This window comes from Capra hircus, chromosome 4, assembly GCF_001704415.2.
Source record: "Capra hircus breed San Clemente chromosome 4, ASM170441v1, whole genome shotgun sequence".
NCBI lineage: Eukaryota > Metazoa > Chordata > Mammalia > Artiodactyla > Bovidae > Capra > Capra hircus.
The window spans coordinates 90,147,632-90,173,050 of NC_030811.1; the positions used below are offsets into that span (position 1 = coordinate 90,147,632).

The 25,419-nt window shown below is 39.4% G+C and overlaps 1 protein-coding gene across 1 annotated transcript in view; it reads right to left on the reverse strand.

Moving 5' to 3' along the window:
• DNAH11 (dynein axonemal heavy chain 11) overlaps positions 1 to 25,419 on the reverse strand; it is a 354,965-nt gene that overhangs the window by 272,532 nt on the left and 57,014 nt on the right. The window contains exons 19-28 of the mRNA XM_018047336.1: positions 21,947 to 22,063; positions 21,751 to 21,837; positions 15,346 to 15,504; positions 14,368 to 14,451; positions 12,824 to 12,982; positions 10,050 to 10,172; positions 9,219 to 9,341; positions 6,452 to 6,676; positions 5,021 to 5,112; positions 3,000 to 3,126 (exon numbers count right to left, since the gene is read on the reverse strand). Of these exons, the coding sequence (XP_017902825.1) occupies positions 3,000 to 3,126; positions 5,021 to 5,112; positions 6,452 to 6,676; positions 9,219 to 9,341; positions 10,050 to 10,172; positions 12,824 to 12,982; positions 14,368 to 14,451; positions 15,346 to 15,504; positions 21,751 to 21,837; positions 21,947 to 22,063 (1,296 nt within the window). The remainder of the gene's footprint in view (positions 1 to 2,999; positions 3,127 to 5,020; positions 5,113 to 6,451; positions 6,677 to 9,218; positions 9,342 to 10,049; positions 10,173 to 12,823; positions 12,983 to 14,367; positions 14,452 to 15,345; positions 15,505 to 21,750; positions 21,838 to 21,946; positions 22,064 to 25,419) is intronic.

A 25,419-nucleotide genomic window follows, 5' to 3' on the forward strand; every position in this document is an offset into this window, starting at 1 on the left:
GGATATGACACCCTTTATCTCATATCGTCACCCTAGGACAGCAGAGGTACAGGGTAGAAAGCCCCAAAATAAATCCACCTATGGTCACCTAACCTATGACAAAGGAGGCAAGAATATACAATGGAAAAAACAGTCTCTTCAGTAAGTGGTGCTGGGAAACCTGGACAGCTACACCTAAAGAATGAAATTACAACACTACTTAACACTATATGCAAATTAAACTCAATATGGATTAAAGATCTAAGTGTAAGACAAGACACTATAAAACTCTCAGAGGAAAACATAGGAAGAACATTCTTTGACATAAATCACAGATTATTTTTTTGACCCTCCTCCTAGAGAAATGAAATGAAAACAAAAAATGAAACTATTTATTGACAGTGAAGAAAGCTGAGCGCCAAAGAATTGATGCGTTTGAACTGTGCTGTTGGAGAAGACTTTTGAGAGTCCCTTGGACTGCAAGGAGATCCAACCAGTCCATTCTAAAGGAGATCAGCCCTGGGATTTCTTTGGAAGGAATGATGCTAAAGCTGAAACTTCAGTACTTTGGCCACCTCATGCGAAGAGTTGACTCATTGGAAAAGTCTCTGATGCTGGGAGGGATTGGGGGCAGGAGGAGAAGGGGATGACAGAGGATGAGATGGCTGGATGGCATCACTGACTCGATGGACATGAGTCTGAGTGAACTCTGGGAGTTGGACAGGGAAGCCTGGCGTGCTGCGATCCATGGGGTCACAAAGAGTCGGACACGACTGAGCAACTGAACTGAACTGAAACTTAAAAGCTTCTGCTCAACAAAGGAAACCATAAACAAGCCAAAAAGATAACTCTCAGGATAGGACAAAACATTTGAAAACAAAGCAAACAAAGGATTTATTTCCAAAATACACAAATAGCTCATGCAGCTCAATAACAAAACAGCAAAAACCCAATCAAAAAAAGGGCAGAAGATCTACATAAACATTTCTACAAGGACATACAGATGGCCAAGAGGCACACGAAAAGATGGGCAACATCATAATCATTTAGAGAACTGCAGATCAAAACTACAACGAGGTATCACCTCACCTGGTCAGAATGGCCGTCATCAGAAAGTGTACAAACAATAAATGCTAGAGAGGGTGTAGAAAAAAGGCAACCCTCCTATACTGTTGGTGGGGATGTAAACAGGTACAACAACTATGAAAAACACTATGGAGGCACATGAAAAACTAAAATAGAACTACGATACAATCCTGCAATCCCACTCCCGGGCATGTACCCTGAGAAAGTCATAATTCAAAAAGACACATGGACCCCCCAGTGTTCACTGAAACACTGTTTACAGTAGCCAAGACATGGAATCAACCCAAATGTCCATCAACAGATGCATGGATTAAGATGCGGTGCATACATACAGTGGAGTACTACTCAGTCATAAAAAGAAAGGGACCTGAGTCATTCATAGATGAGTGGATGGGCCTAGAGACTGTCAGACAGCGTGAAGAAAGAGAAAGACATATATTGTACATTAATGTATGTAAGTGGAATCTCTAAAAATGGTGCAAATGAACCCGCTGCAGGGCAGGAACAGAGATGCAGACGAAGAGCACAGGCATGGGGACACAGGTGGGGAAGGGGACGGTGCGACACTGGGAGATTAAGGTTGACATATATGCACCACCACATGTGAAACAGCTAGTGGCAACCTGCTGCCGAGCACAGGGAGCCCAGCTCAGTGCTCTGCGATGACCTAGATGGGTGGATTGGGGGGTGCGGTGGGGAGGGAGGAAGGTCCAAGAGGGAGGGGATACATGTATACTCATAGCCGACTCTGTTGTACAGCAGAAACTGAAACACTGTAAAGCAATTATATTCCAACTGAAAAAAGAGAAACGAATGAGAGAGAAATAATGAAGATAAATACTGTGTCCACAGGACATCAGAATTCAGGAAACTGTAGTGTGAGGTTAACACATATCCCAAAGAAAATGGCATAAAAATTTCTAGAGAAAGAACCTGGAGACAAACCTGTAAAAGTAAAGCACAATCTGTGATGTGCGGTCAAGCCCAGGAGTATATACCTGTGTCAGCTGTAACAACTCTGAGATCCTGAACAACCAAACAGACATAATGAAAAGCAATATCCTCTAAATGTTTAGGGGAAGCAGAGCTTGGGGATTTGCACAAAGTTTCTCTCTGACCTGTGCTCTCAGATTACAAAAGACAATTGCCTCTTTTATTTGCTTTACATACTGTCATGGGTGAAAGTGAAGTCGCTCAGTCGTGTCCTACTCTTTGCGACCCCATGGACTGTAGCCTGCCAGGCTCCTCTGTCCATGGGATTTTCCAGGCAATAGTACTGGAGTGGATTGCCATTACCTTCTCCAGGGGATCTTCCCAACCCAGGGCTGGAACCTGAGTCTCCTGCATTGTAGACGGACGCTTTACCATCTGAGCCACCAGGGAAGCCCACTGTCATGGGTGCTACCTTATTTTTGAATGCATAGGAGAAAATGAGAGGGTGGAGGATGAGCCTGAAATTATCCCAATACACTTCTGAAAAGCACTGAAGCCTAGCCCAGCTTAGTAATTATAAGGGTTACCCTGGAGGCAACGTTTTTGAAAGAAGGTACCTGCTATGATCTTGTCCCCGGTGACCCCGTCCTTCCCAAGAAAACTGTGAACCAGGCAATGGAGCCCCAGTATTTGTCCCACAATTCTGGGGATTTGGAAGTGGTGTTTCTTCCGTTAAGTTCTTGCAGGGCTCCAAGCCGTGTACATTTGCTCTCCTTTCTAGACACTTGTACGGTGTCCCTTCACCTAGGACAAGGTACTCATCCTTCCTAGTTCCTTTAGCACTGATCTAACATCTCTCTGTTGCTACATTAAGAATTTTTATTGCATATTTTCTGGCTTTTGGAACATGTGACATGGTAGGTAGCATTTAGACAATGATAGAGAAACTGACATTACTTAGTGAACAAAGGACAATATGAGGCTTTCAAAATCAATATTACCTGTGTAGGTTGAGTTCCCTTTGAGAGAATGTCAAGTAAGTCTGTGGAAGAGATGAAATAGAAGCGTGGGAAAGCCAAACGCTTGGTTTCCAGGTACTGAGCAAGAGCTTTTTCACAAAGAGAGAGCCTGTATGAATGAAACATCATTGTAAGCATATTTTGCCCATTCAGTTATCAAAATGTCAACAAAACCCAGAGTGTCTCAATCTGTCCATTCATCTCAATAAGCTCACTGTTTAACATGACACCTATCTCCTTCTCTTATAACATCATCATCTCGTTTGTGACTAATGTACAAGCTGTGCCAAGTAGAAGGAGATACACACACACACACACATTAGCTGAGACTAAATACAGATCAAATTTAAGTTGGTGTTACTTGTTGTCACTTTTTTTTTATAGTTCCACTATAATATACAATTATTTTTAACTAGACAAGATTTTTAGTTGGAGTTTCAATATCAAACTCTTAAAAATAGAATGAATATATAGTAAAGGAGAAGGATATAGTAGAACTGAAAAACACCATGAACCAATTCAACATAAGATTTATACAATTTCACACAACAGTAGGATGCAGATTCTTTTCAAGTTTCTATAATCTAAGAGATACTTAAACATATCCAGGGACATAAAACAAAGTGCAAAAGTCTCATGGTCTAAAGGTACTGAAATCATACAGACTGTTCTCTTGTCAATGTGGAATTAGGTTAGAAATCAATATCAAAAGATATTTGAAAACAACCCACATGTTTTCAAGTGCAATATATTGTCACTTATTTTAATGACACGTCTCAACAGCAGGAGAGAAGACTGGGTTTGGGATCACTCACCCTGAGCACAAAGTGCTTTAGTCAACATGTAACAGGTTTAAGGTTTTCTTTTTCCCATGGAATGTCTAAAAAATATATAAGTGGCTTCAATTCTCTCTGGTTTTCAGGGATGTCATTACACCCTGAACCATTTCCACTTTACTGTTCTTAGCAGAGCAGAGAAGACCCAGAGGCAGAGCCACCAAGCCCTCAAAAATCACCAACTAAGAAATAATTAACTTCTGTGGAAATCCACACTTCTAAAATGATGGTCAACTTTATCTTGAAAAAACCACCAGATTATGAAATAATTGTATGCAATATATTTTTATCTAGAGGCTCCTCTACCATGTAATAAAAAGTGATCACTATTCTGCACAAAGCTCTTTTTTAGTAGCTGATCTGCCCGGTTTAAATCAAAAGTCAGAATTTTCTTGTGACCACTGCTACTGCCAAGTCACTTCAGTCGTGTCTGACTCTGTGCGACCCCAGAGACGGCAGCCCACCAGGCTCCCCCGTCCCCGGGATTCTCCAGGCAAGAACACTGGAGTGGGTTGCCATTTCCTTCTGCAATGCATGAAAGTGAAAAGTGAAAGTGAAGTCGCTCAGTCGTGTCCAACCCTCAGCGACCCCACGGACTGCAGCCTTCCAGGCTCCTCTGTCCATGGGATTTCCCAGGCAAGAGTACTGGAGTGGGGTGCCATTGCCTTCTCCATGTGACCACTAGCTGTTGTATAATTTTATTTGAATAAAAGGCCCTGTAGGACAAGGATTTCAAAAGTACTAACATGCTGTCAAAGGATAATTTCTAGTATAATTTAATTATATACAAAACAAAGGACTTATATGAGTATAGTCCCAGTTCCTAGGATACAGTAGATACTTAATATTTATAGGACACTGATAAAAAAAAAATCGATCAATCACATTGATCTTTTTTTCATGTTGACTGTCTACTTAATATATTCTATTTTACTATTATGATATCCCTCTTGGAAAAGAAATATATTTGGATGTAGTTGCATTAAATCACTATACACACACACACACACACACCACCTAATATGTAAAAGGCAACTAGACAACTATAAGCAAAAATTTAAATTAGTAGAGGTTGCATCTATAGTAACATGATATTAAACACTATTAGATATTCAAAAGAAATGTCAAAAGTATAACAAATTGATCACTTTGTAGTTGTATTCTCACCTGTACTGTAAATCTTTAAGTTTTTCATAGAGATGCAGCTCACATGTTGCCTCTAAAACATTTTTTATTTTAGCTGTTCTGAACATTAATTCCTGTGTGAAAGTACAACATGCAACCATTGATATTAGAAATTACTTTTCTAGGTTTTTCATCCCTTTGGGGAATTAAAAAGTGAAGAACAAAGTATAAGAAAGCAATGTTAATGAGACAAACACCATGTCTGTTCTGCTATTAAACTTTTAGATGAACATCAAAAACAAAGTGTAATCACATAGTTTTTATCAATATAAATTTGATAAGCATTACCACCACTCTGGGTCCATGAAGAATTTCTATCTTCTAAACCAAGCAAACAAAAACATTAAGAGAGAGAGAACCAGAATCTTAAAGAATATATTCATATTTAAAAGAGATGAATACTAAACAATTTATCTATTCTTTCCCACTTAAAAGTTAAACAAAATAGAATCCCTCGGATATTCTGCTTTAGCTAGCAGGGAGAAAATAATTCATCTCCATTTCTATATAAAAAGGTAAAGCCACTATTCTCTGCTTAAAGTCTCTCAAATCATTTATTATTATATTACCTCACCATCTGTTCTCTGGGGCTTCCCTGGTGGCTCAGACAGTAAAGAAGCTGCCTGCAATGAAGGAGACCCGGGTTCGATCCCTGGATCAGGAAGATCCCCTGGAGAAGGAAACGGCAACCTACTCTAGTACTCTTGCCTGGAGAATCCCATGGACAGTGGAGCCTGGTGGGATACAGTCCATGGGGTCACAAAGAGTCAGACAGGACTGAGTGACTAATACTTTCAAGTATTCTCTGTGGCTCTTATGAAACGAACCAATAACTGATAGTGTAACTTTGCTATTGGCTTCCCCTCCCTAGTCTCTTACTTCGTGAAGATGAACCTGTCTCCTAGGCCTACTTCAGGGCAGCCAGTTCATGGTCTGTGGGAAATATCAGGTCTGCTGCCTGGGTTTGTACAGCACAAAGTTAAGACAACATCCATTCATGCTTACATCCTTAACTAGTGCAAAAAAATCAAAGGAATCTAATATTTTGTAACATACAAAAATAATATGGAATTCAATGTTTGGCGTCTATTACTGGTGCCAGCCACACCCATCTATCGATGCTGTGTCTGTGTTTTCTTTCGCATGGCAAAGGCAGCCCTGAGTAGTTGTGACTGAGATCATATACGACCACAAAGCCTAAAATATTGATCTGACCCATCACGCAGAGAAGTTTCCTAACTTTTGTCTCCTGAAATGCAAATACTGATTACATATATAGATTTCATAAATTCAACAACCCAAATTATGTTTCTTTATATAAGGCTTTTACGTTATTTAGAAAAAGATGTTTCTTTACCAGTCTTTTATTTGGAAAAAGTTGTTGGGATAGAAAATAGCCTGTCTCCCACAAACCTTAAATTCAGCATCTACTCTGTCAAATCTCTGAGCATCTTTCACAAGTTGGATTCGAATATCTTCTGAACAAGCAAAGATGCTTTCTAGGTGAGACCAAGTGCACTGGACTTCGATCCAAGTAAAGATGACGGAGTCTGCTATGTTTAATTTGTTTTGCCAGCTTATGACTTGCTCAATGAAATATTCCACATACTTGCTTTGAAGCAGAGTCTGTAGCTGAACCTAAATGACGGCAAAGAATGTGAAATAACATCTAAATTAGTAATCTATGAGCACCGTGAGGGAGGGACTATATTGCTTCTTTTTCTGCTGGATTCCTAAGACCTAGCAAGCAAAATGTGGAACAAGCATTCAGTCAGCATTTGCTAAATTAGTGAAGTAATGGCATATTCACACTAACATGGTTTTGTTTCTTTAAAAGGAAAAAGATAAACGTAAGCAACTACATGTAATATGTTTTCTACAAGACTAACATGTATCTCTTTGCAGGCAGGAAAATATATTGGGCTCCACAGTACAGTTTCAGGAATTAAACTTCATTCTTTCATCCTCCTTCACTCTCCCCATGGTCTCTGCCTACTAATCATTTCAAAGTTATGGTTCTTTTTTTCCTTCAATATGAAAAATATAAAACAAATTTCCCTCTAGCTTGCTAAGCCTTCACACACTGTTTTCCTCCCCTTTGAATTTACTACCAAACTTTGCAGCTGTCCTAACATTGCTGCTGCTGCTAAGTCGCTTCAGTCGTGTCCAACTCTGTGTGACCCCATAGACGGCAGCCCACCAGGCTCCCCTGTCCCTGGGATTCTCCAGGCAAGAACACTGGAGTGGGTTGCCATTTCCTTCTGCAATGCATGAAAGTGAAAAGTGAAAGTGAAGTCGCTTAGTCGTGTCCGACTCTTCACGACCCCATAGACTGCAGCCTACCAGGCTCCTCCGCCCATGGGATTTTCCAGGCAAGAGTACTACTAAGCTTTAACACCATGCAGATCCTCGAGCACTTCCCCTATTCTTTGACACTGAAATCTCAGGAAGTCACTGAGTCCGAACAACCTCTTCTCATTCTCCTTCACTTCTATAAGCATTTAATACATTTGATTCTTTCTATACCCCCCCACCCCCGGCTTTGTTGAGATTATTACTCAGATGCTCTGTAAGTTTAAAGCATACAATGTGATGATTTGATACATGTGTGTATATATTATGAAATGGTTACCACAATAATGTCAATACCTCTATCCATGGCTCAGTAGTAAAAGAATCCACCTGCCAAGGCAGGAGTTGCAGGAGACCCTAGTTTGAGCCCTAGGTCAGGAAGATCCCCTGGAGAAGGGAATGGCAACCCACTCCAGTATTCTTGCCTGAGAAATCCCATGGACAGAGGAGCCTGGCAGGCTACAGTCATGGGGTCACAGAGTCGGACATGACTAAGCACGCTCGCATCCCCCCATATAATTACCTTTTGTGTGTGAGCATGCATGTGTGTTAACAGTAACACATTAATGTTAAGATCTACTCTCAATAACTTTCAATATAATATAGTCAACCATAGTGTATAAAAGATGTCCAGAACTTACTAGGGGTCTGTACCCTTCAACCAACATCTCCCTCTTCCCCAAAGCCCTGGCACCTGGTAATCACCATTCTACTCTTTGCTTCTATGAGTTTGGCTTTTTTAGATTCCACATATAAGACAGAACATACAGTATTTGTTGTTTCTGAGTTATCTCACTTCGCATAATGCCCTCAACATTCAGTCATGTGGTCACAAACAGCAGGATGTCTCTTTTTTTAACAGCTGAACAGTCCATTTTATATATACACACACACACTTTTTTATCCATTCATCCTTCAATTGACATTTAGGTTGTTTCCATAATATTGACTTTCTTTGGTGGAAAAATTATCCCATGACTGTTCTGATACTGCAGTGTCCTCTTCCACTATGCCTCCGATCATTCTCACTCTCTGCCTCCTTCATGCCTCCTTCTCTCACTCACCAAATGCAGCCCTTCCCTACTGTTCTTGGCTAGTGTATCCTCTTTTCCTCTCACTATCTAGCTCATCAGTTCTCAAGATACCAACAACGACCTCCCAACCTTCAGTTCTAGACTAAACCTCTGCACTGGGCTCTGGGTCTGACTTTCTACCTTTGCATCAATGTCCCTCACTTTAACTACATCAGAAATAACAGAGCATCATCTCTTAGACCAGGCTCTTTCCTAAGTGCCTTTTGTCCAATAATAGTAACACCACTGTTATTATTTCACCTTTCTTACCTCTCATATCCAAAAAGACACCAACTCATACTCTTATAACTCAAGACCACATAGGCTGCATTCTGGTCTGTCTCTCCAACCTTATTTTTCATTACTCCTATCAAGAAAATCTTTATTCTAAGGGAACCAAATCCTTTAAATTACCTCTGAATGTCAGGTACTTTTTGGCATGCCATTAAAAGGGGACACTGTCCTCTCTGCATATATTACTCTTCTCTGGTCATCATTCTTGAATACCAGCCCATCTTTCAAGGTTTAGCACAAGTACCACCACCTTGCAAGACTTTTTGGAACCCTTATCTGTCTCCTGACTCAAGGGCAACTTCCTTGAGAACAAGTGTTCATACCTTTTGAACCCAAATGGTACTGTGCCTAGAGTCTGGTACAAGCAGATGTCTAATGAATGAAGAAGAAGTATTGGAACTTTGGAAAAGCCTAAAATCATAATTTAAAAGAAAGGTCTATAAGAAAAACATCCATCTTACTTGGTTGTGCTCTAGAGTTTCAAACAATAGTTCATCAAACTTCAGTAATGGAATGCCTGTTCGATAGTGAACTTCGTAAGAGAACTCCATGGTTGCCCAGGTCTGGCTGATTTCAGTAATAACCTAGACATCAACAGCATTTAGTTATATGCACGAAAGTTTGATTTAGAACCAATAACTAGACTATCATATGAAATTTTTAAAACTGTTTTTACAATTTTTAAAAAACCAACAGAGGGATATCACTGGCCTCGATTTTCTTTCCTTCAAATAATTCATGGTGTTGAGGTTTCAAGAATGAATTTCATCACACAAAAGAACAAGCATCACACCAATACCACATTTTTATTGGATCTGAATTTTATATCCTTTACTGAAGTGGAATGCCAGAGCAGGAAAGGGCTTAAAAAGTTATCTTCAAGCTCTCATAGGTATTATGTACAAATTAGCCAGCACAGGATAGGCAGTGCTCTAAGAGCCAGAATGTGAATCCCAGTTCCCTTGTTGAAACTGGGTAAGCTAATCACTTCTTGATATCTCAGTTTCCACACCTGTAGAATAGGCATAATCCTCAGAGAATTAAACGAATTAGTACAAAGCATGGAGAGCTTTGCTTGCTACCAAGTAAATGACACAGAAGCGATTTCCGCTATAATTGTCACCATCAACTGGGTCAACTCTTGTTTTACACATTTACTGTGGCTGAGAAGGAATCTTTTTCCTGCTGGGAGACATGTCTCCCACACAGGGCCTAAGGCCTCCTCCCCAGTCTGCTCACGTGCCAATCACAGAATTAGCCCAGGGTAGAAAGAAACAGCCCGAGGACACAACCTTCTCAGTCCCCAGCTCTCTCACTGCCTTGTCCACGATGCTTCGGACAGCCTCTTCCACTTGGTGTAACCGCAAGGCTAACAGATCTGCCAAAGTTGTGGCTTCGTTTATGGAAAATCTGACCTGATTAGGAAGAAAAAAAAAGTAGGACTGATTCCATATTTATTAATGGTTTCTTTTACCTAATGGCCAGAGGACTGAATCAGAGCTAAATATACTCAACTCAGCAGCTGAGTACATGTCAAGTTCTGAAATGTGCGAACAACCAAAGACACTGCCTTTTGGCTCACAGTTACGGAGGCATCACCCACCGGAAGCGAGGGCTGAGGTTTAGGCCAAGTTCACACTATACTACTTCCTTTTGTTTCATAACCTTCCCTTGTCAGCTCATTTCTTATCTCCTTTGCCCGCAAAACCCAAATTTAAAGAGAATCACATTATTCATTTATTATAATTTAGTTGAAATCCCAGGAATCCGGCAGTAGCTCATTTGTCTTCTCTTAAGTATTCTATTCACTGAACATAATTCCCGGTTGCTTTCATGATTTAACCTAGTTTTATCATTGATTTAATCTTAGTTCCTTGGCAAAAAATAAGTATTCTTACTCATACTGTCATTATTCATATTTACCATGTGAAAAAAGTCATTCCGGTTTCCTCATCATCTCGTGAGTTCCCCACCCCAGTATTTGCTAAGAAGCTCTCAGGTCTTCCTAAGTGCCCAAAGTCACCCATGTCCTTCACAAATGAAGAGCTGACCCCACTACATGGTTTCCATCCCAGCTCCTCCTCTGAACATCCAGTCCCTCCCTCCTGGAAGCTGGCATCTTCTCTGGCTCTCCCCAGCCTGTAACACTGCTGATCACCATCTGCCTCTCTGCACAAAATGACTAAATAGCCCTGTGTGTCCAGGACCAGGTGCTTCCTTGGCTAAAACCTAAAGAGTCCTGAGCAAACCAGATGAGTTAGTTACTTCTGCATCACGTTTGACCTCATGCCAGAGCTGATGGGAGTCAGGTCTGTCTTACAGGAGGAACAAGCAGGGTGTGTTACAAGGTCCCCTGATGAGTTGCATGGTTTGTACAGGAAATATGGACAACTGGAAGTGAAGAGGTGACAACTGGAAGTGGGATCTAGTCGCTGCTCTGATGCCCCAGGGCAGCCTGGAGGAAGACGCCTTTTCCTAAATTGTCTGCCAAGAAGACATCTTTTTCTAGCTTGCAGAAAGGCATAGTACAGGTAAGAGCCTGTGGTGAGGAGAAAGCTCACTAGAGGAAATGTTTGGAGGGGGTGGGGAGTAGGGACATACAGTCTACATACCATGTTGGGAGACTAAATAAAGATTTTCTGAAAGAACACAGTAATCAACTATGAAGTCTACATATGCAATGTCTGAAAGACTCTCTGGAAAGTACTATAATAACAGCTTCAGGGACCATTTACTGAGGATTTGCTACGTGCTAGGTCTATATGTAATCTCATCTCCTGTGTGTTCACCAAGTCTGCACAGGAGCGCTATAGCATTGCTTGTATTTCATGGAAGGGGCAACTGAGGTACAGAGAGCAAGTAACTCGCCCAGGATCCCAGAGAGGTGTTAGGGTTAGACCAGTAAAGCCTAGGCCGTCCCCACTTCACCAGGCTGAGCCTCTCCTCAGTTTCCCCACTCTGCAAACTCTGTCTTCAAATCATGAGAGCCTTTTTTTCACAACATGTGCCTAGCAGAAAACAAGCACATCAGGCTGCCTGTAATATATTTTAAATTCACGAAGGTCACCTTCCCCAGAAAATAAAATGTAAGCTTGGCATATTTGCTCTTAAAAAGATTTAGAAGGGAAAGAAAACATAATCTCAAGTGGCATGGACACATGAGAAATAATTCTATATTTTGCAATAAAATCAAGACCATCAAAAGACCATCAAAACAAAATATGACACTATTACTAAACAAATTGTGGGAGGGAATCACTATTTCCAAATTCTCCCTCCTCCTAAATTCACTTCTGTGCTTTCATCCTCTCCACTAAATATAAGATTTTTTGCAGCCATGTCATGCTCTATAAAATGCTTTCACATTATCTTACTTGATTCTAACATGATATACATGATGTATAAGAGTAGACAGCGTCCGTCTCATTTTATTAATAAAAAGTAACAAAAAGGTTAAGTGCACTATGTGAGGTCATATAGTCAGTAAGAGATAAAAGTGGTAGTGGGGGGAGGGGAGTGTCTTAGTTACTTCTGTCTGCTTTTAACGAAACACCATAGACTATTAAACCATAGTTTAATCAGGGGGATTAAACAACAAACATATTTCTCACAGTTCTAGAGGCTACAGGTCCAAGATCAGGGTGCCAGCTTCATTGGGTTCTTGGTGAAGGCCTCCTTAGTTAACAGACATCTGTCTTATTTTCACATGGTAGAGAGAAGAAAGTTCTGGGGCCTTTGTCCCCTTACAAAAGTACTGACCTCATTCACTAGAGTTCTACCCTCATGACCTAATCATCTCCCAAGTATTCCATCTCCAAATACTGTCACACTGGGGATTCAGGCTTCAACACATGAGCTGGGCAGGTGCAGGGGAATGACACATTTCGTCTATGGCAACAGAGGCTGAAGCCACGAACTCTGCATGTCCAGTCCTTTGTCATGTCTCAAGGAGACTGACCTCTTGCATCTGATCAGATGCAAATCCCACTTCATCCCAGAGGAATGATATGAACCAAGGAATAACATGTCACAAAAATATTCAGTTAATGAGACCCAGGACACTGACCCCAGTGGCTGTCATCAGCTGGTGCCAATGCCTGTCCCTGAGGGCAGGGCTCTGCAACTCGGCAACGGCTCTGAGAGAGGTCATCGTGTCCTTCACTGTGCCTTCCAGGCCTGAGTAGGCATCCCACATGCGAACCTCCTTATCCAGAGACCAGATTTCCTAAAGGAAAGTGAAAAAACAACCCAGCTCTTGCATATAGTAATATACCTTATAATCTGCCTTCTATAAAAAATTATGTGTGCTTTTTCCTGGATTAGGAAGAGAGTAAACATGTTTAAGCTCATAGATTAAAGACTAAAACCAGAGAAAAAAGAAAAATATCCACTCACTCATGTACTAGTCTACTATGTACAAGACACCTAGATACACTGGCTTCTTATTCACAGGCTCCAATTGGATGTCCCATGAGGAAACCCAAGGGTCATTAAATGCAGTGAAATAATAGAGTCTACAGGGCATGTGAATGAAGAGAGTTTCCTCTAGAAACATAAACACGCAGGAAACTGAGATTGTTACTGGATTGCTAAGACCTTCCTCCAAAGACCTGACTTGTTTAAACAACTTTAAAACATTCAAATAGGGCCCTTCACTTGACTGTCTTCTTGGCTCATGGAACAATATCAACAATTTTGAATGAGAAAACCCAAAATAAAGTAACAACTTCAGTACAAAAGGACAGTGCTAGAGGAAAAAAAGCAAAAGAGTTTCAGCTGAGATGGGGTTTAAACTGTAACTCTGCAGTGAGACCGTGCAATGGTAAAGGTCACAGGCAGGAAGTGAGCAATGAGGAGCACAGTGACCCCATGCCATCCGAAAGAATGACGGGACATTTCAGTTAGGGTTCTTGGATCAGGAGAAAATGGGAGAGAAAGATGGGAAGAGCTGGTTGGAGTGCAACACAGGACGAGGTTTGGGCAAGGACATTCTGGGGCAAGAAGAGAGCAAAAGGCCCAGCCTCCCCCTGCTATGCATTTGGCTTTATTCAAAGAGGCTTTACTTTCTTTTAGAGGGCATAGGACAGTGGGGATTAGATACCAAAACACAATATTCAAAGAAGCTGAGTTCTGTTGTATCGAGCCCTGCTGTGATATCAGAGTAGGCAGTTAAAAGTAAAGATCATAATATTTCATATATTTCCACAGGTTACTCCAGTGAGCTGCCCCAAAGCCCACAATCAAAAGGTACCTTTGAAGATACTTACACTTATGGTTGCTAAGGAAAGAATTCAACAGTTTCATATGCCTAACCCCTCAGCCCTGCTCTTCACCTCTTTTTAACTCTAGACAGCCACAGAGAGTGCCTGAGTATAGCCGCTGCTCGTCAATTCATTAGCCCTAATATGCTTTTATACACTCATTCACAGAAAGGCAGGCTTGATTACAAGTGCAACTGGCTAGAGTGGGAAAAAAATTCCTGTCTCAAATCATCCTGTTTGAAGTAAATAAGGACATGCGGCCCAACACAGCAGATTCTAGGTTAGGGAAGATGGAAGGAGGTGGTGCAGAGGAAGATAAATCGTCATCACAGACAGTTATGGAACTTGCCTTGGCAAACCTTCTGAGTTCCACTTCCATCTGCTCCACATTAATCTGTCTCCACTGGGTTTTAGTCCAATTATCAATGCTTCTCTGAAAACGCACAAGCAGATAAAAGTGTCAACAACATTTGGTGAAAGCAAGTCTCCACAGCAAAATATATAAACTGATGATACACAGCAACTCCATCATCCAGGGGAAAGTCAATTACTTAAGTATTAACTGCACCTGTCAAAGCTTCCCTAACACCAAAACAAAAAAGTTATCAGAACATGTCAAACTTAAGGCTAAAACATTGTGATACATTAATTTCTAGAAGCAATGGCAAATTCCATACACATACTATCATTATCATTTAATCCAGAATAGTTTGAATGAATTGATAAATAATGTTACCATTAAATATCATGTTTTTATAATTCTACATATAAAATAAGCTTTTGGGAAAAAACCTTCATCCATTATAGCCAAAACTCTCATTTCTTGTAAATGTATTTCTATATGGCTCTCACCTAACTTCAAAGAAAATCATGTATAACACATATTGCAATATGCCTAGCTCCTTAGAACTTATTTTTATACTTAAGTTTGTAACTTAACTAGCAATATACAAATTATTTTTAGCCAGGCCTGTTTATATATGCACACATATATAAGTACAAGCATGGGTGTATATGTGAGTTTGTATGCAGAGAGGACCATATGTGTGCAATATATATTAATTTTTATTTATACTCTATAGAACTCTCTAGAAGGACTTGAGACTCATACCAAGTTTCACTGAGAACTGAAAACAAAAACCACGAATAATTCAGAGAAGAATCTTCAACTAACAAGTTATAGGAACTCTAATTCTGGGGCAAAACTTTAACAATCACATATTTTAAGATATTATAAAATTATGTAGGCACTAAAAATTGCATATTTATACAAAAGAAATACTAAAAGGAAAAAAAACATGCATGCTTTCAACAAGCAGTGTCTTACTCTAACATAAATAATGACATCCCAGAGCCCCTTGAGCAACTTTATCTCTTTGCGACACTGCTTCATTTGTTTGTACTCTGGAAGAGCCACTTCAAAAAGATGAGTGGATTCCTGCATCTGCAGCATCTCTTCTTCCAATGCCTCAAGCTCTTGATTTGCCTGAGGAGTAAGCAGAAACACAAACACACCTAATATCCAACAAGCTGCCAGAGAAGAGAAGCCACAGCGTTCTGGTTCCATTAACATTTACAACTTCGATTTTTAAAAGAAAGAGAAATCTGACGTATAATTATTGGTAAAATGCAGAAGGCTTTAGATGAGCAAACGCACAGCTACTCAAAAAGCTAGAGTAGACTATCAGTGAATACAATAACGATATCAATACCTTCCCCATACACTGTTTCAGCAAAATCTGCTCTGGTATCAAATTGCTATGAATACAAATTTTCCTCTTGATTTTCCTCATACAGCTGGGGACTTTCCTGGGGAGCAAAAGAGGAGGTGCAAGAAGCTTCCAATGAAGAATAAATCACTTAAAAAACAACCTTCAAATTTAAAAAATGTCCCAGAGACTATCAATACACAAAATATTCCCAGGTGGCGTTAGTGGTAAGGAACCTGCCTGCCAGTGCAGGAGATGTAGGAGACACAGGTTCCATCCTTGGCCCGGGAAGACCCCCTGGAGGAGGGCATGGCAACCCACTCCAGCATTCTTGCCTGGAGAAGCCCATGGACAGAGGAGCCTGGCGGGCTGCATTCCATTGGGTCACAAAGAGTTGGACGTGACTGATGAGACAGAGCACACCAGGAAAAATTTCACCATATGATTATATTTGGCTTCCCTACCATCTCATCAGTGTACAACAGTTTACGTTTTACACCAAATATAAGCTGACTCTTTTCTTTCTTTATAAGCCAGTTCTTTTTTTTTTGATAAGCCAATTCTTAATTTTAGTTTTTATTAACATACCAGTGTCTTAGCATGGTCAAGTGCAAAGAGTACACAAGAGCATGTATGCAGGAAAAGCTGGGAACCCAAGGCCCTCTCTCCCATTCTTCTGGAGGCTGTTTCTCTAGTTCTCAGTTCTCTGCACAAGTTGTGCTTATTGATTTATCAAGTTTGGACATTACAGAATTACTGGGTTTGCAAACAAAGGATTTAACATTGCTTTTCTACTTTATATTTTCTCTCAACCTTCTCTCAATATCCAACAATTCTATCTATTACTTTAGGTCTTTTGAGTTTCTTAACTTTAAATACCCACAGTTAATCGTTTATCAACTTTCAACTCTCTTAATTTCTTGCAATGCAAATTAGAATATTAGCACTCTAACATTCTTTCATGATGTAAGTTGTTTCATTTTTACATGTTATACCTTTATAAACATTAATTGCAATTCTCTTAGTATTACAAATGTTAGAAAAATTCCATACATATAAAAAGGGGTCTGGCTGTGAGCATACGCACCATCCAGTTTAGGAAATACTTATTACTAATAACTTTTAATGACCTTAATTTTATCCTTCTCTTTCCCACTATAAACAAAATCACTAAATTTTTATTTAACATCACTGATTTTATAATATTTTCACTACATGTGTTTTTACTGCAAATGCTAAACTCTTAGAATTTATGGCTTGAAATTTATATGAACACTATATATTAAGAATTTTGATATATTTTATTTTTGAGGTACTTCTATATATTCATGAAAAATATGTATTAAGTTCATTTCTACCACTTTATAGCACTACCCAGTGTGAATACACTACAATTAATTTATTCTACTGCTGATAGTGATTTCTGTATCTCACCATTAACCCTGATGCTACTAGGATTTTTAAGTGCTCTGGTAAAAACGTCTTAGAGTTTTGCTATCCTTTAATGTGTTAAAAGGATAGAGTTTCTATCATAAGTGAATGTTGAATGGTACCTAAAGATCTTTTGGCATTTAAGATGGTTATATGACTTTTCTCTTAATCTATTAACATGATGAATTATATTAATTTTCTAATGTTAAATTAAACATTTTCCTGGAATGAACCCAACCAATTTATATGGATTATTTGGTTTAGTTTGTTTGTATCTACGTGTACAGAAAAAGAATGGCTTATAATTTTTCCTTTTTCATACTGCCCTTTCACAGCAGTTTTTGAGTGTTCATTCTTCTTCTGGGCTCTGGAAGCATATGAATGAGGTTTATTTCCAGAAAGCTCCTTGAATTAACCTATAATCCCATCAGAGCCTGTTATTCTATTTTAAACTAATGGTTTATATTTTTATTTTCCTATTAGTTAATTTTTCATAGTTATAGGACTATTCAGGTATGTTATTTCTTGAGATAGTTTTAGTAAGTTATGTTCCCAAAAATGTATCCACTTTGCTTAAATTTCATTGATTATATTTGACAATGTTTTGAATTTCTGCTCTTTCTGTAGTGCTGTTTCCTATTTATTCCTAGGATTGTGGATTTTTCTGTTTTCCCTTTGTTAATTCTGCCTGGGATTTGTCAATATAATTAGTGTTTTCTGAGAATCAATTTTGGCTTTGTTTGTCCTCTCTTTTCTTGAAATACACATATTGGAAGTCATTTCAGCAATGACTTGTTGATGGTTGATGCATTCTGCTTTTGTTTACCTTAAATACTCTTGTTACTGAAATATAATTTTACACTGGAGAACTGGGAGAAAATCATCTATCTCCAGCTTCCATTGTTGCTGTTGACAAATATGCCCTTACCTCAGGTATCACTTCTAACAGATAATCTGTCTTTCCTATCTGGATGCTTTAAAGGTTTTCTCTTTGCCATGGGTATTCTGTAGTTCACTGTGATGTGTGCAGATGTTGACTTCGTATTCAACCTTTATCAGTGAATATTGTCAATCAGTTGATTCACGCTTTGACCAGTTCTAAAAAAAAAAAACAATCCCAGCTACTCTATCTCCACTGCTTGTCTAATAGTCTGCTTATTCTCTCTCCCAGGAAGTCTGAGGAGAAGAGTTAGACATCATTCTAACTTCTCAGTCTGTATCTCTTCATCTCTCCTGTATTTTTTATCTCCTTTCACCTATGTGCTGTCTTCTAGGTGGTTCCTTCCAATGTCATTTGCATTTCACTAATCCTCTTTTCAATTTAACTAGTTCTTTAACCACTACTGAGTTGTGTCTTTTAAAATAATTTTATTTTTCATTTCCATAAGTCCCTGGTCCGTTTTCAAACTCAGCTGATCATTTTTGATAGTCTCAAAACTGAGAACGTGCTTATTTTTTTTCAATATTACCTTTTATTTCCATAATAAACGTTGGGTTGTTTTTTTGTGTGTATGTGGCTGCACCACATGTGGGACCTTCGTTCCCTGACAGGGATCAAAGCCAGGCCCCCTGCAGCGGAAGCACAGTCTTAACCACTGCACCACCAGAGTCGTCCCAATAAACGTTTTCTAATATCTGACACTTTATATGTGTCTGTACCTGTCGTCTGCTCTTTCTGTTGGCCCTTATGCATGACGGTGGGTTTATTTTTCTGGCAACTCAAATTTCACTAAATTTAAGCTGTTGGGCCCCTGAAGAGATTAGAATAAGATCACTTTATTCTTTTATATCCAGAGGAGATCTGGATTTGTTTCTATTGTGTGCTAGGAACTCTTTGTAACCATTTCAGTTTCCTGACCTGGAAATTCCTTAGCTATAAGAGTAGTACAAAATTGAACCACAACTCTTGGGGAAACAGGCCCATGTTTACCTATTCCCAGAGGATCCTTTTCTCTGTTTTTTCACCCTATTCTGAGCAAAGACTGTCATCTCAAAGGCTCCCTGCAGGCTACAGATCTTCCCAGCCCACCCTCTCATTAAGGGGGAAAGTGAAAGTCGCTCAGTTGTGTCCGACTCTTTGCAACCCCATGGACTATGGGGTGAGTTCTCCAGGCCAGAATATACTGGAGTGAGTAGCCTTTCCCTTCTTCTCGGGGATTTTCCCAACCCAGGAATCAAACCGAGGTCTCCCATACTGCAGGTGGATTCTTTACCAGCTGAGCCACCAGGGAAGCCCTCTTAAAAGGATCTCCTCCTTTGCCTTGAAAGGGCTAATTACCAAGTTCTAGACTTCTGGTACTCTGATTTGCCCCTACAGCAGCACAGAGTTTTCTGTTTCCCTCTGCTCTCCATCCTGGTTTCAGCTACTCTATTTTCCTGCCCTTTAAAGATTTCTCTTGTTTTCTTGGGAACTCAGCAATAGATTCAGAATTATGTATTTGTGGACATGTTTCAGCATCTGTTTTACAAAAGAGGGATTTTCAAAATGGCTAGTCAACCACACTCCCCAGAGTCAACAGCCCTTTTATTTATTTTTAATTATTTCCCTGTTAGTTATACTAATTATTCCTACAAATATAAATCTAATTATTTTAATTCAATTGTTCATTGTATCTTTGTCTATGAAGAGAGAATACCACATAATATAAATTTCCCAGTAATTGGTTATAAAAGGAGAGATGTACCACACCACTTCCCTTGTTCCTGGTGGGTCAATGGTTTCTATCTTTTGGAGTGAAGTGCCTTGAGTACTGGGACCTACCATGTCAGTCCAGAACAAGCATATACCTGACTTGGGTTGAAGCTAGTTACATAAACATTAGACACGCTTGCTGAACAAACATAAGAAAATGACTTTAAGATAAAAGTAACCGAGTCCTACTATATTCAAAACTTTGTATAAATCTTCAACATATTCTGTAGGTGCAAAGTTAAATATCTGACTTTTAAATATGTAACTATATGGTGTTACAGTATAGCATGAAAATGGTAAGACTCAATAAATGATAACTGCAGGAAATGTTTACACACAGCGCATTAGTTAGTCAAGGAAAAACGTCTCCCCATCCAATCTGTTGAGACCACCTGCAATGTAGATATAATCTTAAAAAAAAAACAACAGTATTAGAATATTCTAACCTACTCCCTTTTCAGTGAATAAATTAACCACTTTCCCTCAGCCAAGTGAAAGACAAGACCTCATGCTATAGAATGGTGTTTAATGAATGGTTGAAAGCAGTTAAAACTAAATTCAACCCAAAATTTGGAAAGATAAGTAAAAAACGATGTCAGCTTCAAGCTTTACAAGAGTCTAAGGAGTATTTTTCGGCCATCTGATGCAAAGAACTGACTCACTGGAAAAGACCCTGATGCTGGGACATATAGAAGGCAGGAGGAGAAGGGGGCAACAGGGGACTAAATGGATGGCATCACCGACTCCATGGACATGAGTCTAGGCAAACTCCAGGAGACAGTGAAGGACAGGGAAGCCTGGTGTGCTGCAGCCCATGGGGTCACAGAAAATCAGGCATGACGGAGCGAATGAACAACAACAAAAGCAGTGAAGACTATCTCCAGCTTGAAGCCAAGTCAGGACGGCAGCCCACACGAGCCCAGGAAAACTCCCGGTCCTGCATCTAAGCTTCAAAGTCATCAGTTAGGCTGCTAGGTTAAGAATTCTTAGAGAAACAAAGATACAATTTTTCTAATAAAATTTTTAAATGTTTTTTTCAAGCCTCATGAACTATGCACCATTTTGGATTATCTGCCTGTTACATACATTCTTATAGCCAACTACGATAAAGTAGCTCATTATGAACTAGGATTGAATGACTCAATAATATTTGTACCCAGAATTAAGAATAAGTTACAGGCATTCACTTGAAAGGCCCTAAAACACTAGCCACCTCCATAAAACCACATAACATATATTTGGGGAGTGAGCATGGAGACATATATAGTGTGCAGTTGGGAGTGAGACTGAGGACATGTAATCAAGCCTAAAGAAGAAAGTACAGAATGAGGCAATAGACATAGAGGCGGGGGGAAGAGCAAGTTATGGATTTTCCTTACTATGATTAAGAATTATGAACCAAGTATCACATAGGAAATAGCACAATGGTCAATATTTCTCATCTTTTAAAAAAATAAACAGTTAAAATTTTAACTTTATTTTAAATTTTAAAATTCTGTCATTAACTGTGTTATCTCCAATAAGTTACTCAGTTATACATGATTATATCTTTATCTGAAAAAAAAAAATAGAAGCTGTATCATAGGGATATTGTAAGAACTGAAATAAATAACATGTAACATGCTTAACAAAGTTCTTGACATATAAAGTGTTTAAAAAATAATAGTAGTTGTTAGTTTCATTAGTATGAGTACTTTGATGATAACAGCATTCTGGGGAGACATGATTTAAATCACAATATAATTTACTTGGGGAAAATGGTTTATAACTGGGTTTTATACAGCTAATTCTCAACCCATAACTAATTGCCAAACTAAGGTAAAACATAGCAGTATCTCAATGTCCCATTTATTTTTTTAAATAGCTATTATAACACACAAGATCACTGTAATCACATTACCTTATCAAGTACTGTATATGGGTTTTCTGCATTAAAATGAAGGGGCGCATAGAATCTGAATCTCTCTCTGAACTCTGCCTGCTTCTCCTGATGAAGGCAGAAAAAGACAAAGTGAATCTCGAACAAACAGCTTCAACCAGTCTTATAAAACCTTTCTTAAACAACCACAACCAAACAACTTTGTTAGATAGCTTACATCAAACAAAATGCATGCTTTCCTTAAAAGAGAGACTTCTGCATTTTGGAGAGGTGAGACTTCATGTCTGACAGTTGCTGCAATCTTTTTGGTAGTTTCCCATCTTTCAGGCAATTCCTGCAAAAACAAAGGTGCAAATGGGAAATGACTGCAGCACCTAACACAAACCGGCTCCACAGGACTGAACTGTCCTAATCTTTCTCCGCTAACCCATGGCATCCTTTCATTCTTGTGTAAGAGATGGAGTTTATACCCCAAAGATCAAAGTGACTAAAAAGCTCAGAACCAGGCTGAATCCCAGGCTGACACACTGGCATCTCTGGAGTCACGTCTTCCAAGCACAAACCAGGCTGTCCTCTGAAACTGACCTCAGCATAAATCAAAATGTTTTCGAAAGAAAACACAAATTACCAAATTATTTTGCTACTGAGGTAACAAAATTAAGTGCTCTGGAAATGACTCGGTTGATCTAACACCTAGAAATGGAGCCATGTTCAGCCAGTGAAAAGAAGATGTTTTGGATCTGGTGGGGCAGAGATGAAAATATGAATCAGTCTTGTCCTTCATTTTCCTCTGACTCCCAAAGGTGTGTTTGTACTCGCTCTGGATGGAGAGTTTGAACGTTTGGGTTAATTGTAAATGAAAGGATTTTCAAAGTAAGATGAGGCAAAGGGAAGGGAAGATTACTTCCTACTTGATGGAGGACAAAGCAGTCATAAATTGTTCAGGTAGCCACTCAACTCTGCTATCCTGACTACAATGCAAACGGCAACAGCAACTTACTCTCTCTGAAGAGCCCTCTGTGTAACTGCTGTTGAAAAGCATTCCTTGTGTCCAGACTAAGAAAGCATTGTTTGTCTGGGTCATCTCCCAGGACACTGAAATTGTTTTGTCACACAAAACCACACAAGGTGATGGGACTCTACTTGTGTATCTGAAGTACAAAAATCAAAGGTTTTAAAGACTATTTTGTAACCTTTGATAAATATTTGAGAAATGATTCAGTAACTGTCAATTATGAAAAGTGCACCGTGCTAAGTATAAATTGTATCTGAGTGGTGGAGGAGGGCTACAAAGATAAAACATATGCTTTAGGCGGATATTGAGATATCATCTGTCAGTGTGAATGAGAGGCACACAAAATAACTTTTTTCATGACAGAACCTGTTAACTTCCATCAGGAGGTGTTATGAAATGAAAATGCAACACGGTGTCCTGACAGAAACACCCAACCAGGCCAGGAGCTAAGAGACTTGGGCTCTAAAGCCACCTGCTTTTCATCTTGTTTCTCCATCCTTCTCAACCAAACTCTGCATCCTCATCTGTGCAGTCTCACTCTGCAATTCCAACTGACCCCACAGAACCTAGAAGGTTCGTGGAGTCCCTCAGGGCCAGCGGGGAGAAGACACGAAGAAGCTCGGTGAGCTCAGGGTCCTTAACCTTCTTCAGCTACACTAGACCCGCTGCTACCTGCTTTGCATTTGGGGATACCAAAGAAGCTTCCGCTTGATAAAAAGTAACCTGTCATTGAAAACCAATAGATTAGATGACCTCCAAAGTCTAGCTGATACTGGTTCACTCAAGGAGGAGACACTGCCTCAGAGGCTCACAGCAATGAGTGGATTTCAACAGGGAGAGATGAGGGTGAGATCCCTCGATTATCTTGTAAGGTTTCCAACGCAGAATGGAGTGAGAGTGTCGGCTCTATGGAAACTGGACAGGATTCTGAGGCCAGGGGCAGTCAATGAAGGTTTCGTAACGGGGAGGGGACTTTAAGAAATCCATAGATTACAGGTGTAATCTAGCTTCAGAGCGTATTGTAGACAGAGTATGAGGACACAGGCACGCCCAGGGGTTTTAAGCATCAAACTCAGCACAGGCAAGTTTGGGGAAATGTTGTGACTACTAATGATTATGAAGGAGAAAAAGTAACTCTCACAAATGGCTTCAATTAAAACAAATCTGGTACCTTGTTAGCCCCCACAAGCAACTTGGACTGCCTGTAAATCTTATATTTTCCCCTGATCAGCATGAATTACCAGCATCGAGACACACACAGAGCTAAAAGTGTGGTTCACTTTTGAAACCTTGAAAAGCTTAGTATTTTCAATATTGCCAAAACTGTAAGTAGTGAGTCAAACTTATTTTTATAGAAAAAAAGCAGAATACCACATTTGCTTTTATTCATCTTGGAAACGTAAGAGTCCATTAGAAAGCATGTAAGCTAAAAAATGCATAAAAGAATTTTAAATCTTTCGCCGGACCACCGCACTAAAATTGAATATCTGAACCTAACAGTCAGCACTAAGTGACCTGATCAAACACGTCTCCATCACCACTTACACCTTCCTCATTAACTTATTGTTGAACAATGTATATAAGGTACCATATGTGTCAGGAAAATCTGTCAAAGACTTAAAAATGACAACAGAAATGACTGGGACCTAGCTTTAGCAAAGTGTGAGCCAAACTTTTATAATACAAATTCTGGAGGCCATGACCCAAATCCCCCTATCAGTTCCTTCTATTAATGGCTGGTTTCTCTATACAACATATTTTCAGGTTCAAGATCTGACTCAAAGAATATCCCAATCTTCCTAAAAACAAACACGCATAGTGCGTTCTACGGTCATTATTTAATCTCTCACTCTTGTTATATACTATCTATCCACGTTGCCTTTCACTCCAAATCAAACTAGATTTTCTTTTCGAGACAGATTTTACTTAAACAAAATTTAATAATTCATATACAGTAATTCTTTGTAGCCAACAGAGCATTTGTAAATACAGTGTTGCAGTGAGTCTTCACAAAACAAAATGTGGACTATGAAATGGAGCAGCAGAAGTGAAAAACATTTTGGCAGTTCCTCAAAAAGTTAAACTTAGAAACCACATGACCCAGTAATTCTACTCTTAAATTTTTTTCAAAAATGGAATGAAAACAGGTACTCAAATACTTTTGCACTAATGGCCACAGCAACATTATTCAAGACAGCCAAAAGATGAAAAGAACCCTAATATTCCTTAATGGGTGAAAGGCTAGACAAACTGGAACATACATACATATATATACATACACACACACACACCTGAACATCATTCAGCCATAAACAGGAATGAAGTAGTGATATATGCTACAATGTTCATGAATCTCAAAAACATCCTGCCAAGTGAGAAAAGCCAGACACAAAAGGCCACATACTGTATAAAACCACTTATATGAAGTTTCTACAGTAAGTAAATCCATAAGGACAGGAAAAGACTGGCAGCAGCCCCGGACGGATGGCAGGTAGTAGGGGAGTAGTGGGGAATAACCACTAATGGACATGGAGTTTCTTTGAAGGTGATGAAAATGTTCTGAAACTATAATAGGCAGAGGCAGGGGTTACACAACCTTGTGAATGTACTAATGCCACACATTTTGAAGTGGTTACTTTTACGTTATATAAACTGTGAATTTCACCTCAATTAAA